General features: G+C 40.7%; 3 protein-coding genes and 1 long non-coding RNA gene across 4 annotated transcripts; all 4 read right to left on the reverse strand.

Moving 5' to 3' along the window:
* Positions 1 to 6: 6 nt before the first annotated feature.
* LOC148390981 (ras association domain-containing protein 1-like) lies at positions 7 to 8,239 on the reverse strand. Its single transcript, XM_088389285.1, has 7 exons — positions 7,959 to 8,239; positions 6,664 to 7,019; positions 5,761 to 5,885; positions 2,123 to 2,227; positions 1,726 to 2,017; positions 1,538 to 1,653; positions 7 to 1,438 (listed from the first exon to the last, which is right to left on the reverse strand). Exons 1-7 carry the CDS (start codon positions 7,997 to 7,999, stop codon positions 1,292 to 1,294), a joined length of 1,182 nt encoding a protein of 393 aa, XP_088245411.1. The 5' UTR covers positions 8,000 to 8,239; the 3' UTR covers positions 7 to 1,291.
* LOC148390982 (uncharacterized) lies at positions 2,234 to 5,672 on the reverse strand. The gene is made up of 2 exons (XR_015861235.1): positions 4,337 to 5,672; positions 2,234 to 3,192 (listed from the first exon to the last, which is right to left on the reverse strand). It is a non-coding gene; the product is annotated as an uncharacterized LOC148390982 (long non-coding RNA).
* Positions 8,240 to 8,512: 273 nt separating the features above from the next.
* zmynd10 (zinc finger, MYND-type containing 10) lies at positions 8,513 to 11,976 on the reverse strand. The gene is made up of 12 exons (XM_088389284.1): positions 11,764 to 11,976; positions 11,412 to 11,520; positions 11,147 to 11,263; positions 10,941 to 10,994; positions 10,648 to 10,800; positions 10,485 to 10,573; positions 10,178 to 10,272; positions 9,936 to 10,108; positions 9,474 to 9,599; positions 9,059 to 9,180; positions 8,851 to 8,976; positions 8,513 to 8,771 (listed from the first exon to the last, which is right to left on the reverse strand). The coding sequence occupies exons 1-12, from the start codon at positions 11,850 to 11,852 to the stop codon at positions 8,651 to 8,653; spliced, it is 1,374 nt and encodes a 457-aa protein (XP_088245410.1). The 5' UTR covers positions 11,853 to 11,976; the 3' UTR covers positions 8,513 to 8,650.
* A 102-nt stretch (positions 11,977 to 12,078) lies between these two features.
* Positions 12,079 to 16,115, reverse strand: nprl2 (NPR2 like, GATOR1 complex subunit). Its single transcript, XM_088389286.1, has 11 exons — positions 15,587 to 16,115; positions 14,990 to 15,081; positions 14,744 to 14,912; positions 14,396 to 14,504; positions 13,820 to 13,956; positions 13,361 to 13,458; positions 13,235 to 13,271; positions 12,926 to 13,019; positions 12,662 to 12,779; positions 12,438 to 12,580; positions 12,079 to 12,374 (listed from the first exon to the last, which is right to left on the reverse strand). The coding sequence occupies exons 1-11, from the start codon at positions 15,662 to 15,664 to the stop codon at positions 12,307 to 12,309; spliced, it is 1,143 nt and encodes a 380-aa protein (XP_088245412.1). The 5' UTR covers positions 15,665 to 16,115; the 3' UTR covers positions 12,079 to 12,306.
* Between the last annotated feature and the right edge of the window lie 11 nt (positions 16,116 to 16,126).

Consider the following 16,126-nt stretch of genomic DNA (forward strand, 5'->3'; position numbering starts at 1 on the left):
CAAACATCCTGATAGAAATTTATTTAAATTAGTGCACATTTATCACATTTAAAAGGATGTGATAGTCACTTGAATGTCGACTTTAGGCACCAGTTAATCAACAGTCCTGCTATTGTTCTCTAATACTTTATATAAAATATATGTAACATCTCAATCTTAAAACTTTACATTTTTCTATAGTGACAATCATCACTTGATGGGTACCAAGTGACCTTTTTTGGCAAGAGAGGCAGGTTACTACCTGAACTGATTTTTCTAGTTGACATTTGTTGAGAAAAAACATGAACAACCTGGACCTATCAATTTGCAGGGAGAGCTTCATTTCTTTCACCAAAGGTTTGGCGGGATAAGATTTGGCTCACGTGTTATCTTGAGTAGAAGCACTACAGATAGTCAAGTACAACAAAAACAATTATGGATTCTCTAAGTAATCATGTGCAGGACCATTGGATTATTCTGATGAAATAGTCTTTCAGTGATACATTTAAAAGGAAAAAGACAACATGAAAAAAAAAAAGCTGAGTTAGGTATTATACAGTAAAAATTCACACAATCAGTCGATACGAGTGACTTTGACATTGGTGTTGCTCAGACATTCAGTATCTCGCAACAATGTTCACACACCCACATCACTCATAAATGGACAGTGAAAAAACCTTGAGTTGCACCCTTTGTGGGTATAGAGGACATGACAGGACTGGAATGTCTACTTTCAATGAACACAAAACAATACATGTGTATCCCAATACTTGACCTTCAAGGGGATACGTATTCTGGTCTTTTTACCTAAAGTTTATGAAAACAATCATAAGTGATATGTATTCTGGCATTTTCACATTACATGTTTAGGAATGGCATTTTCACATTACATGTTTAGGAAAACAAATCATGTATACACCCAAAATAATTTTTAGATGCTGGATGGCAAAATAGTTTTCTAATTTTGGCGCCTCCTTATCAATACAAAAAATGACATTGAATGGCTCATTAGGTAGTAGACAAGAACATCTGCCAGTCCTCCGTGGTCTCAACTCACTCTCTCAGGCACATCAGACTCTCCAGGTGTCAGGCACTGCTTCTCGCATCTTCTCACACGCACATTCGCGTCAGCGTTCTCTCTTGCACGCTCTCATCGTCTCGCGCCCCTTTCACACTCTCGTCCACCAAAGAGGTGTTTTTTAGTTTTCATTCGTTCACGGGAGCTTCACGAGCATCGGCGACTGGCCGTCAAGGCCACGGTCTAGCCAAAGAAGTGCTACGTTTCAGGTCTCCCTGTCACGTAGGAGTGTGTTCAGCCCGGGGTGGAGCCGCGCAAGGCCTCCTGCATCTTGGCTCGAGCCACTTTGTAGCGCTCCACGATCTGCTTAACGTGCTCTTCTTCCTCGCGTTGGAGGATGAGCAGGAAGTTCTTCAATTCCGGCGTGGAGAAGGCATCCCACTGCAAACAAAGGACAAGGAAGACGGGATTAGCTGTAGCAGATTTGCATCAAGTAACAACTTGAAAAAATGGAATTCTAGCGAACAACAAAACACTTACATTGACTTCTCCAGTCTCGTTCTCCTTCAGAACAAAGCTGAGCATTTTCTCATTGGGCCCAGCGCACAGTCGCAGATGTAGGGGGCGCTCATTGTCGGACAGTTTACGTATGTACACTGCAGGAGAACACACAAGCTTAATTTAGGAACAATTTCCAAAGTGCGATTAAAAAATGATTTGCGCAATACCTTGGTCGTGGCGCTCGCTGCGTTCAAACAAAGCGAACTTTCCTGGGTTGTCGACAACGGTGAACTTTTTCAGCAGGGCTTCAATGACCTCGCGCGCCGACGTGCGGGAGCTGATATGCAAGTGCTTGGACGCGTCCTTGGGCAAGTAGAACGAGGTGCGCCGCTTCACACCGCCACCCTTCCTGGAACTGGCGTTCTGCCCGCCGCTGCCTTTCTTCGGTTGCATGACGGACACAGGCCTCGCCAGCTTGAACTGAACTTTAATGAAGCCAGTATAGGAACCATCCTTGTTCTGTGCACAAGGACAAATTTCTTAAACTGTTGCACGAATTTGAAATCCTGGCATTTGACCAGGGGTGTGTAGAATTTTGATATCCATTGTAAAGTTAATACTCACCATATTCATGAACAGATTGCTATTGATCTGAGTGTTGTACTCCTTGATCTGCTTCTGAGTATCAGCAGTGGTCAATACCTGCTTGCCACATTCAATTGGTTCATCCTACAAGGATACAGAGAAGGGTGGGGTGAGTGTTTACACAGACTCAAACATAAACAGCTTAGTGCCTCCCATCCGGTCAAGCGTTAAGAATCAGCACGTCAACGCTCCAGAAAAAAAGAAAAAAAAAGACACACATGTATGTTGAGTCATTTACTTTTCAGATTATAAATCACACTTTTGTTCATGGTTTGGTTTATCCTGCGCTTTATGTAAATTCAAATTAAGAGCTCAGACTGGCACCCGAAATCCCTGTTCCTAATTATCTGGATTTTCTTTTGGTAGTTGGCAAATCCTTTTTTCGGTCAGTTTAAAAATACAGACTTTGCATGGGGCTATTTTTTGCTATTTTTTTATGATTACATCAACAGTGGGATAAATGAGAACATGCTAATTATTCTTTCCTAATGATTTGATTATTTTCTTGCAATTTTCAAACATTTCAATACATGACCTAACTAAACACAACAGAATGACTCAACTTGAATGTTATTGGTCCAAGAGAGAATAATGCAAAGTTGTGTTTATAGCTCAAACTGTAGAATCAAGCCTTGAAAGGACTCTTTTGTGTGTTTGGCAAGCGGTGGTTGCATCAGACCCACATCCTGCCAACGCAGGCAAAAGTGACGCTATCGAATCTTGTTCCGCGCCTGCGCCTTTGCCGCTGTGGGAGGGCTAATGGGAGGACGACGGGAAGGGTGGCTGTGGGCTGCTGTAGGTTGGGCCTGTACAACTTGCAGCTGTTTGCAATGATAGTGAGCAAAAGCTCAGCCCTGTGCATTCCTTCAGCAAGTGGTCATGTAAAAATAGCCCCCGCCTGTGGGAGCTACAATACCCTCCCTTGTGTAGCAGACATCCTGTGAGGTCAGCTGACTAGTCGGCCAGTCACGTTCCACTCATTACAGCTCTGGCGCTATCGTGAGCATGGAATAGGCTTTTTCCTGTTTGCACAAGCCAATTGGCATTTCCTGCATGAGAATGCAAAGAAGCAGCACATTTTATTTTCATATAAGGCACTGTCGGAGTTATAATCTCAACAATTTCTACCCCTTTTAATGTGGTCGGGTAGAGATCTACACTGGGGGGCTTTGAAGTATAATAAGATCAATTTTATCACTCCTTATGGCCGATTGTAGGGACGATGTGTTTAAGTGATGCTTTAAACCGGTCAATAAATCAGTAAGTCCCATCTGCAGCTTTCCATTAACACTGACCACAGTAAAACCAAACCAAGAAAGTACGTGATGGGTGTGTGGACTACGACAACGTAAAATTTCACAACATCCAATGAATCATCAATGATGCAAAAATGCAAAAAAAATCCTCTAAGTCAGTGCATGGTGGGTGTATACTTGGAAATATGAGAGGACCTCATGCGTCACCAAACATGGACTTCTAGTGAAGGCTGCGTGTTGGGTGTTAAAATGGTTTCTATTGGCATTTAGTTTAATATGTACAGCGTTACAAATGTACTTAATACCACATTATTGATAATACACAATAAATTGCTATCAGAGTGTTGCAGACTCACCACCAGAAAATAATTTCAAACACTAATGCTCTAAAAAAATCCTTATTTTATGGTTATTTATTATGATGACACAAAGCACAAACCACCCAGGTCGGTCTGTGCTTGGAAAGCCTTTAATGTTGTCCAAAAGCAAAGGAGTCCGCTTATGTCACCTTCTCAAACTCCTTGCTTTAATCTGCACACACTTTTATTGTGGCAGACAGTTCAATACATCATAGACATGACAGTCAACGGAGGAAGGGATACTGTAACGTGTCTGTATCAGCTCATGGATAGTTTTCCCCAAACTGGGACTAAACACAGCATCATTGATTGATTACCACCAAAAAAGTTGAACGAAAAGAACACCATATTGACTCGAATAATTATGTTTAACTCTGAAACACAATAAAGTCAATCCATCAAGCTTTAACGTGTAACTGGCAGCCCGGTTAAAAACGCATTAAGGGACAAATAGGAATTGAGAGCATCAAGAAAGAGGAAGCGAAGTGCAACTTCCACATTTAAATGTCCACAGTTTGTTGATTCACGATTTTATTAATTCCTTCGTTATTTTTTTAGACGGGGGGGGGGGGGCTCACCTTCTTGACATGAGAGTTCGCTTTGCGGCCTTTGGGGAAGAAGGACGTGCGGGCGGTGAAATACTGCTCAAACTCCGTGTCGGAGTCGGCAGCTTCGTCGCTGCAGTATCCGCTGCTGGTGGAGCTGCCCCACGTCTTCTCGAAGGAAGGCGACTTGTCCGAGCTACTAGCCGTGCTTGACATGGTGATGATGGGGCGAGAATCGCTAAGCTACTTACGATTAATGATAAATTCCAACTGAGTAATTAGTCTTGAAGCTAAAATCTTCTTGAAGTCTGTATTAACTTCAACGGCGAGCCAATATAAGGAGACGATCTACCTCAAAACAACTTGATAGACGCGTTAAGATCAAAGAATAACCGTTAACTAATCTCTCTAGTAAAGTCTTCTAACGGCCTCGTTTCCTCTCTCCAAAAGTGTGACTGTGTGAAACAGGATGCACTTGGGTGGAGACCCCGCCCGGCCCGTAGCCACGCCCATTTGGCCGTTGGCTTTGGAAAATACACAAAACCAGCGCAGCACTTTCTGATTGGACGAGTGACATCCGGAAGTGAGAGCAGATAAAGACACGCTTCCTAATTGGACGAGCGATGCCGGGGGATGACGCTGGGTATTCTACGCATGCGCAGTGGCAACGTTCGACCGTCTCATGTGCTCCAATGGCGTCAAATGGGCGTCATTTAGTACATTGAATGGTCAACAATTTCATTGCAATTCTGATCACTCATGTTTGAAAACCATTTTTGAAGTTTAAATTCAAACCCAAACAAACACATACTTCGCTGCATGCCAGAGAATGATGCACCTGTCTTCGAGGTGTGGAATGAGAGTTAGGGTCTGTCGGGTGATGCTGATACAATAGGATAAATAATAATAATCTACTTGCAACCGATGTGAAACTGGTTGAACTGGTGATTCCACTTTCAAGTTATGCGGGATAGTTCGAATCCATGACAATGGTTTTCATTCAGTCCTGGCTTCCTCTCTCTATGCCTAGATTTGTGATTAGGAAATCACAGTCTCTAACTGCATCTTTTACATAAATGGTGCCATGTAGGAAGTGCACTGAGGTACATTAGTATTACATTTAGGAAAACTGTTGTTATTTATATATATATTTTTTAATTACAATTTCTCTGAAGTTTTACTTGTCGCAAACCTGATACAGCACGTCAATGAGGATGAGAATATTTATCTATTGAGAAAAGTTTGCACAAGGTGTTACTTCACTATTTCTCAACAGTAACGCATTTCCTTTACTGCCTGTATTGCACTTCTCTTTGCAACAACATTGGCCAGGCCTTTTACTGCTTTATATTTGCACATACGATCATTTGGAGGATGCCAGAGAAATGTGACAACTACGATAAGAGTGAAGTGGAAACTCCATGCTTTGCAATACAAGTTTGAAAAGGGTTTCTTACCACATTGGTGTCTGTTTCGATTGTGGGCTCCACAACCAAAGTGTAATCAGTGGAAGAACCTCGATCCCAGCTGCAGTCTAAGCGGATCAGGGGACGACAACGGTAGTGGCACGTGAACTTGCAATCTGGAGGAACAGAAAGTTACACACACTTAATTCACAATTTATTGCATTGCTCTGTCACGTTAAAAAAAAAATCCTCTAGTGGCCATGATGGTCGTTGCAGTGGAGTAGAACCTGTTGAGGGTTGGTTCTAGTAATTTAATGACCAGTGCTCTACTAGAAAATATGACTACAAATATGGATTAAAATCCCTGATACTATTCATATTTTCTAAGTAGAATCAAAAAAATATTTTGGTCATTACTATTTACAATATTTAATGTCAAAAAGAACACAATCTCACAGATTTTTCTTGCAACTCTTTATGTGCATGTATCTGTTTTGGTTTTGTTTTCCGTAATATGGTGGTCATACTGATAATTGTGGCAATTTTGGTCACGGTAATCCAGACACCAAATGTTTAATCTCTAACCACAATACAATATGAATAGCTTTTAAGATCATATGACGTAGAATACGTTCAGTAAGATGATAGTTTGCCATTGTTCTCTTCAGGCCTGCTGTTAAGCATTAGCGTTGTTTCACAAGAACTGTTCAGGCCTATGATTGCACATTCTACCTACAAAACCACCATCCTATCTTTGTGTGGGCTTCTGCTGAAGAACAGGAAGTTCAAGACTTTGTTTCATTTTGAAGATAGAGTCCCATACATGAGAAACATACAATGTCAGTGGGTTTGACATTTCCAAAAATGATTAATTAAGCAAGTAAACTTCATATTGTCATATTATTTCATTATCATGCATCTTCTCCTCGCACAAACACATAATGGTGGACTCACTGGCACAGCGCAAGCTCTGCTTGTAGAGGCCCCAGATGAAGTCCCCGCACAGGTCGCACCATGTGGGCTGAGAGTGGCTACAGGGTTGGAAGTCATGGCCCTCCCCGGTCTCCTCCGTCAGGTGCTGGTCCAGCTCACAGCTGCTCAGGACCCGGATGATGCCCACCCGACTCAGCAGATCCGGCACCTTTCCCGGGCTGATCCTCAAGGCGTTGGCTCGCTCCAAACGTGGTGGGGAGCGGGGTGAGCATGCTCCGGTCAGCTGGATCTGCTCTCCGCCAGACCTCAGGTCACGTAGCTCAATCAACTCCCCCATGGACATTGTGTCACTCCTGACCTCTACACCTCCAATGTCACTAAGAGACAGAAAATCACACTTTCAAACAATGAAAGCAGACATCTTTATTTGACTTTGATATTTTTAAATTCTCATTACAGATTAATTTCAATAATATTGGGGGGGGTTCAGTGCATCTTCAATCCTCGTTAGGATAAACAGTTCAGATGATAGACGGAAGGATAGATGGATTTTTGTGTTTTAAGAGATTCTATGAGATTTTGTGTTATATGAATATCACTAGTGGTACGCTGGCTCCCTCTCATGTTATGTGAAATACTCAATGAATAGTTCAGTTGTATTCCCCCTTTTTTTTAACGTATCCTTTTTTATTTTTATATAGTTAACTGTGCAGTGTTAATTTTGAAACTATGCAAAACGTTGAAGTAGTTTATAAACACATACATACAAGGAAGTTCAGTAAAATGTGCCTTTGCTGGATAAATGTTGGAAACAGCTGATGCATTCGTGTGTAAACAGAATTTTCAAGTTCTGGCTAATAAAAGACCCCCGTTGCTGTATTCTGTTGATTGTCTTTTTATATGTATATATATGTATATATATGTATATATATATATATATATATATATATATATATATATATATATATATATATATATATATATATATATATGTATATATATATATATATATATATATATATATATATATATATATATATATATATATATATATATATATATATATAATTTTATGTACAAGTATGAGCTAAAAATTTGTGTTTTACGCTTTGAAAACAATGTTTCGTGCAGGGCACGAAGTGTGAAAAAATAACTTCGATAAGTCGTGATGTCAGCAGACTGTAAAAAGTACCCAACCGCAACTAAGCTCATAAATAACTCGCTGCCTTTTAACCAAACTATTATGTTGACCCATTTCGTTGTCACACTCTTTTCAAAACGTATTATTGGACGTTTTATCGCAGAGTCTGACTCACCCAATAAAGTCCGAAAGATAAGCGCTTTGTTTGAAAAACATCTTCCATTCGAAGAAGAAAACTTTCCGCGGCAGACATCTCCACCGGACCGGGGCCTCTTGTCTCGGCGTCCCGTCTGAAGGAAGCACGCCGTCAACCTCGGTTGTTAATCCCGGCTCGAACCGATGCCATCACGGAGGAGGGCATTCCGTTAGAAACATCTGCCGGGGTTAGGTCGACTAGACAGGCTTGAAGTTTGAGGAGGAGGAGGAGAGGAAGACGAGGAAGAAGCATCACCAGATGCGTTACAGTAACATCCGGGATGTTTTCAAGGAGGGCTGGGGGCGTGAATAAGACCACCCACCTACAACATCCTTGATAATGTGCAAAGCACCCACGTATTTGCACAAAATTGACCTTTGCCTTTATTCACCTCCATAATAGTATATATAATTTGGACCGACCAACACTGACATGCTGACGTTCCCCCCGAGAAGGCATCATTTGAGATCCTACATTGGATCGAGTTACATCGTGCAAGTGTACCTTATGGTGTGACTAAATGGACTTTCGTATTTCTTACGAGACAAAGGAAGAGGTTTATTAAACCAAATGGAGTTGATGAAATCACTTTTAAAGGAGAAATCCCAGGTTTTTTTCCCAAGTCCTTTCACAGGGGTATGGTTGGCCTGGTTCTAAACTCCCTTTTTTTGTCAGTTCATATTGTTGATCTCTTTGTTGTTGCAGTTCAGGTCAGCTTGGGTCCTCTTGTTGGCCTCCATCATGAGCTGACAGGCCTTCTTGTGTTTTGGCCAGTGTTTCACCTGACATTGTCTACAAAAAGCAGCCAAAGGGTGAGCGTTTTTACACCTCGTTGAAATCAGGAGAAACGATTAATTATCGACAGCCTTACCTGTGACAGTACCACTCCCCTTGGCATCGAGAGCATCGCTTTGCGGCCTCTTTACCGCAACAGCCGCATTTCGGCTTTTCTGGAAGCAAACTCTCCATCACGTCCAAATTGTACGTCTGAGCCAACCTAGTCCGAGACAAAAACTATTGAAGACAATGCAAAGGGAAGACTTTATTTTCCAAAATCTTTTTCCTTTTTTTAGTAGTACCTCTGTGCCTGCAGCCTCAGGTCTTTTTCACAGGCGTTGAATGTTTGTTTGACTTGATATTTGGCGATGGCCTTCCACTTATCGGAATTCTCCCTCATGATGTGGTTCCACATTTCAGGGATCTACATGTGAAGTAGAATCGAATACATTGTTTCAATTACAACAAAGGGTAATCATTGCTAATGTATAGCATTTCTTTTTTTCTAACTGTTTTTTTTTTTTTTACAAAACCCTGTTGTGAATAGTGAAAATCCTGCAATCCTCTAAAAAGATTTATAACTGCCCATAGATACCATTAGATGGCGCCAAAGAACAACTTTTATATCAAACAACATAAAATCCTTGATGCCACTAGATGGCGACAAAGCAGCTTCTGAGGTGGAAAATGTGGGTTCAAATAAACAATTGAAAATACCTGCTCTAAAACAAGTTCCTTCTTCGGGGGTTCGGGGTTTGTAACCGCCAGATGAGCCAGGACGCGCTGGAGTTCCGCCAAGTTGGGCAGCTGGTCGATCAATACCTCAGTCAGGAAACTGCGCAGCTGTGAACCATAAGAGGATCTTGTAAAACTGCAGTCTTTGCCGCAAACGCTACATCGGCTAATAATTAATTGGCACATAAAGATGGAATTAGGAAATTGATGGCAGCAGTAACAAAGCTCATCTGCTTGTGTCATGAACAGGAAATGGATGACGCCATGCATAATAGAAGGAAGTTTCGTGGTCAAAACAATTCCGAGAAAGCAAACGAGAGAGGAAAATGATGCGCTCATTATATGAACAAGTTTAGCTCAATACTTCGAAATATGACAATAGTTCAATTTTGCTGCTTGGTGTGAAGTTATCATGAAAGACATATGTCATGTGTTGTACTTCACCTTTAGAAGTTGACTCTTATTGAAACTGTTGAAGTCATATTTTCGTTGGCACTCTTCTTTAAGGAGAAGATTGTACAGCGAAATCCAGACCTGCCCATCCAGTTTTGTCATCTTCAGGCGGTCTTCCTCTTGTATCTTCTGCCATTTGCCGTTCATGTACTTCTCTATGTTGCCTGCATGGGGATGTCGAGAATGAGGAATGGGCGGACGAGAAGAGGAAAGTTAAATGTTCGTACTCTTACCGGCCGTGCAGCGACTCCATGGGCAGCACTCGATCAGGCGTACCAGTAAACACGGCACGTTATGTGTGCAGAGCATTCGATTAATGGCACTGATACTGTAAACAGAAAATGACGTTGGGCCTATTATTAAAGAATGAAAAGTTTTGCTAGCCTTCCTGTGTGCAGTTTGACTATCTGTGCTTGTGCTTGTGTTCCATCCCAAATAGGTGAATGTCAAGTTTTGTATGTATAACTAAAAATAGTTTATCAACATTTTTTGACAATTAAGAGCTTCAATAGAAAGCAATCGAAATATATTGTACAGTGCCTGTCAGTGTGGTCAGTGATGTAGCGTAGCACGGACAGAGCCTTCAAGGAAATACTGAATTCCAACTCAGCAGCTTGAATTTGCAACTCCTAAGAAAGAAATAAGAGACACAACAGAACCATGATCTCACGATTTGATGTCAACCCAACCAATCCTCGTTTACCTCTTTAGAGGATAAAACAGTCTCGCCGGTCGTCTTGTGGTTGTTGTGCGTCACGTCACTGTCCTTGTCAGTGTTGGCGGCGAGCAGAGTGAGTTTACGGTGGCAGTAATCCACCAAGTCGAGAATGGAGTCGTCACTCGACTCGCATGAGTCCTGCACAAAATGTCCTTGTAAATACAATCGCAGTGGATAAAAAAAACAAATCAACATAATTCTGTTCAAATGCTATTTTTTTTATTGAAAAAAAATAAAACATCTCACACATTGTTTACCTCAATCACGAAGGCACTCACCTTGTGAAACATGATAGTCTCCAGCAAGTTGATGATGGTGGCTTCATGGTGGATCTGAGTGGAAGATGAACGCCACTAATGATGTCACTATTTCCTCAATGAATTAATACTTTTGGGTCATTGAAGAATGTTGAACTGTTATTGTTTGTCTTTAGGACAAAGTAGACTACGATCGGTTATGATGAATTGCGTGACTATCCACTCACCACCATGTAAAGAGGAAACGTGTTCTTGGGTGTGAAGTCCTGCAGTTGGCATAAGATGGGGAATATTTTTTGCTTCCATACTTCAGTCAAGATCATCTCATGGACCAGGACCGAGATCTGCAAAGGAGGAAAGTCATATCCCAAATCATCTTTCCCCATTGAAATGAATAGAAATGCCATTAATGTGTTCCTCATGGAACAAAATTTAAAACAAGTACGCCAATGAATAGTATAGTAGGATATTCTTCATATAATACTGCATCACCTTTCCATGAGACACCAGCATCTCCTTAATATACTCATCCAGTGTGGCAGAAGCACTCAGTATTGCCTGCATGTTGAGCTTCTCAATGTACTCATGTTGTCTGAACCACCTAAGAAGAAGAAAAAAAATATTTTTTTGACAAGCTCAGAAGAGAATTTCCTCAGCTTAACATTTTGTTGTTGATGACAAAAATCAACATTCAAAATCTATGCAGACCCTCCTGGGGTTTCCTGGTGGCCATCTAAATGACTAAATAGAAATTATCCCTGCACGAGGGATATAAGAGTTGGGATTATAAGGGCATCATAGGAAAAACGAGAATCTCGCCCTACCTAGCTTGACTCAAATTTACCTTGTTGAGCCCACATCTTTGAGAGAAAAGATCTCCAAACTTTCAATGAACCCCTCCGCCTCCACTGGCAACAGCACCGAGCCCTCCATTTGTTTCTTTCGAGTGGAAAGTGATGTTTTGTCCAATTCACGAGCGACTGTGTCAGTCGTTCGTCCAAGTGTGGTTTGTTGGTCGTCATGGCAGCAGCAGTGAAAGCGACAGCGCAGTACCTCTGTGACGTCACTGAGGGGCGCTACATCATAAAGATGCGGAACTCGCGGGACAGTTGATTAGGTACACTTACACGATCCGATCGGTGCCAATTCAAGAGCCGAATCAAAATACTGAATACTTTTAATTTAAAAGGTAATACATAGAATGAAAATAATGGCAAAAAATATTTTAATAAACGCACTTTCTTTTGTACAATAAACGTATTATTGAAAAGAAGCAAATAAAATAAATATGTTGGCCCATTTCCTTTGACAACCAAGAAAACATTTGTTAGTTGGGCTATCCTTCATCTGTCAATCAATCAGTTGTCTTTTTCATGATGATACAACGTCACTTCCAGCACACAACAATGTTGGGATCATTTTCCAAACGCTCATCTAGCTCCTTGTAGCTGACACCTGACAAGTGAAAACAATGTAATGAGCACATATTTCTAAGACAGTAGAAAAGTTCAAACATGCCTGTTTTGCAGCAGATATCATCATAACTATGACATCCCGTGTAGAGGCGAGGCGGCCTGCTCCTCTCGTCACGCGTCACCCTGACGGGGTACTTTTGCAGCCGTCGGATGAGAGACTTCATGAGGCCGAATTGAATCAACCTTCTGAAAGGGACAACATATGACATAACAAAACCTCATCTGACATCGCCTGTCATGCGGCATCGTATTTTTTTCACCACTGACCTCTCATCAACTCTCTGCAGCTGCTGAGAGTAGCGGGAACATAGGTCGCGGACGGTGGTTCCTGGACTCAGGCCACAGTACAGCTGGAACACATCTCTCACACTTGGACGCTTCTGACCTAACAATAATGACAATGCAGTTTTTTAGTGGGTATACTTTACTCGCAGATTTCTATTTGCATTGAGGCTTCGTCCCTAAAACCAATAACAAGGGTAAACTGTACTACACTCACGAATCGTTGTAGCTTTTTTTTTTCTTGTTTACCTTGCTTGGTGACGTAGTTTAAACATTCCTCCCGGATGAGTTTGTCATCGATCAGGCTCTGCACTTTGGGGGTGGTACAGTACACATTGGAGTACTGAAAGTAGGCAAATAGCAGCAAATGAAGGTCACAACAACAACAGCAAAATATCACGTAAAGCACCTTTTAACTTATAATGCAATACAAATGCAGGTGAAAATGTAATTCTCTGTCATCATATTATGTAAAACTTTATTTATCCAATGGTTACAGCAGGACACTACTATATGCAATCATAATATAATGTGCCAAGAAGATTTTACTTTCTATACCTGGAATATAGACACCAGGGTCACGACATCATAATACCTGTAAACAAAATGGGAAATAAATTATAATAAAAAATGGTTTTATTTATTTTTCATAAAAACTTATTGGTACATCGCAATTACACTCACAGCAAATTCTGCAAAGCAATACGGACTATATTCAACTCCACGTCTGCTTCGGCTGCGATTTTTTGCACATGTCGAAAGCCATCAATGTAGGGCAAAATCTATAGGCAGAAAAAAAGAACATGAGGGCATAGTCTGAAACCTCAAATAATTCAATAAAAGGGATCAATAAGTCATGGAGGAATAAGACAGATTCAAGACAAAAGTCATGTGAAGAACTCTCAGTAGCACAGCTAAAAAATTTTGAGCCAATCATCCACAGGGACTTTCTATCTTTGTCACACTAAATGAGTAGCACAACTTTCTCACATTAGTTTTTTTTCCTAGTTGAGACATGGGGACCGTTTCTGTTGGATGACTCATTATTAAAATCTCTGCATGAGATCAATACGTTTTTCAGTCATCGTTCTCGTGTTTATTATTTTGAGACGTCACACGACATTCAATGCAACAATGGCGCACCTGCTGTGTGGTGAGATCCCACTGTGACTTAATGAAGTGGTCTTTGCTCTGAGTGAAAACCGGAACGTCGTACTCCTGAACGACCGGGGGATCCTTCCGCAATGGGATCAGCTTCAAGTGGATGGTGTTGGATTCATCTTTAAAAAGAAAAGAAGCCAGGGGGATCATTGTAAATTTGCCCAAATGTCATCTTTCAAGAACAAAATCCAAGCAGATGAGTATTTTAGTAACTATGCTGTAACCAATCAAACATATCCAGGATCTTTTTTTTCTTCTTTACAAATAACTGAGACAATTTGATATTTACGATCCAAATTTATCATACGACATGATCAAATTTATTGTTAAAAACTTCTCTTTGATGGGGTGGATCAACAATTTGCCATGTCGCCTGTAATCAGAAATAGTGGAAATTAGATTATGGTGGTCAAAGAGTCCCTTTGTGTGCTATTTTGCTCTTAAAATACAAATCGTAAAACTGACAAGAGCTTTAGAAAAAGGCTCAAAGCACATTGGAATTCATAGAAACAATAGACAGCGTCACTTCCGTGAATGAGATATGATAATAAACGGTACCTATGGGTAAGGTGCACGCCCCGGTAGCATTGAGCTCTTCCAACAAGGTCGACATGATAGGCAGGAGTTTTTGTTTGCTCTCCTCAGTGGATATGAATCCACTCTCCAGCTGCAGCACAGGGGAAATACATGATTATTATGTAAATGTGAGTTGATATTGCTAGGATACAAATAGGTGTGTTTTTGGAATTCCCGCCCTCCCCATCAAGTGCCTATTTCTGCACTTTTGCAATATGTTTTTATTATGGGCGCTTTCCCCCCAATCCTTCATCTACTAAACCATGGTGCCTGGAAAAAAAAATCCCAAAAGAGACATTAAAAAATTATAACAAATAAGAAATATTTTACCTCGAGTGTGGTGAGGTATCCTGACAGTTTCTTGACAATAGGCTCGAGGACACACGTGTTGGTCTGTGCATCACAGACAAAGCCCAGATTAAACAGGAGGGCGTTACGGCTGTACTTCTTGTGCTCGATGCACACTGGACACCCAATTAACTTTTTGCCCATTGCAGTGCTACATGGAGACAAACGAGTTAACAATGCATCACAATGTGATGGAAATACTTCGTGATGAAACAATGAGTTCCGTACACTGTTATTAATTTGTTCTGCAACTCCTGTTTGGTAATTATATAAACCTGAACAGTGTCAAAGAGCTCTCGTGAAATGTATTCTTCTGGGACCTGTCAGAAAACAAGGAATATAGTCAGACATTTTTATTGCGTGTTTATCACTTATTGTAGTGTACACCAGTGCTTCTCAATAATTTTTTGGGGAACAAAAATTAACTTTATTAACATTATTCTTAGTCCCGCTCTACCTTTCTTTTAATCGGCTTTACATATTTTCACAGTGTCCTTGAGGGTTTGTTCACTGTACTTCATATCACTATCATTGTACTGACAGTGAGTGCCACTGCCATCTACTGTAGTGAATGTGCAATTTCACTTTATTTTAGTACTACAGCAAAAATTAAGTGCATATTAGGACACCCCCCCTTCCCAGCATTACGATTATCCCGCAGGAAGCCACTTTATGAGGACTGATGTGTACTAATAAATCTTGTGAACAAAGATTACAGTTTTCTAATTTGAAATAACATGAACCATTTACTTTGCAAAATGGTGCACATACAAAATATTATTTTGTGGTATTGTCGTATATGGATAGATAGTGAGATAGACTCACCTGACATGTTATTTTGGGACCCAACGTTGGGTGAAACTCGCTAAAGAATATGCACTCGATTCGAGAGTCCATGTCCATAACCGCATGTACGTAAACTTACGTAACTAACTTTAAACCAGCAAAATGTTCGTGCAAAACTGGGCAAAATGCTCACACTTCCTTTTTAAACCGGCTGTTGAGCTAAGGACGTTGTCAACACCTAAAAAGTAAAATAACTCAAATGAAAAATGTGTATAATCGATCAACATTTTAAAAAAGCATCATAGCAAAAGTACCGTGTATTTTGCAAACCTTAAATCAGATTTGCTACTGCAAAACATTTGCAGCTACACGACACACTGGTGAAAAACAACGGTGCCTTTAAGAGCACCCCGTAAAAAAAGTCAACAATATAATTTCAAGTAAGATTCATATTTAAATCATAACTACTCTGCTATACGCAATAAAATAAATGCATTCATGAAACTGGCTCATCTGTGTGCTGTTCGGACGTTGTTTTACAGTTCACTGTGTTACCTGTCTGACTACAAATCACACTTC

This window comes from Syngnathus floridae, chromosome 11, assembly GCF_059516105.1.
Source record: "Syngnathus floridae isolate MCC-2025c chromosome 11, RoL_Sflo_1.0, whole genome shotgun sequence".
In the NCBI taxonomy this organism is placed as follows: domain Eukaryota; kingdom Metazoa; phylum Chordata; class Actinopteri; order Syngnathiformes; family Syngnathidae; genus Syngnathus; species Syngnathus floridae.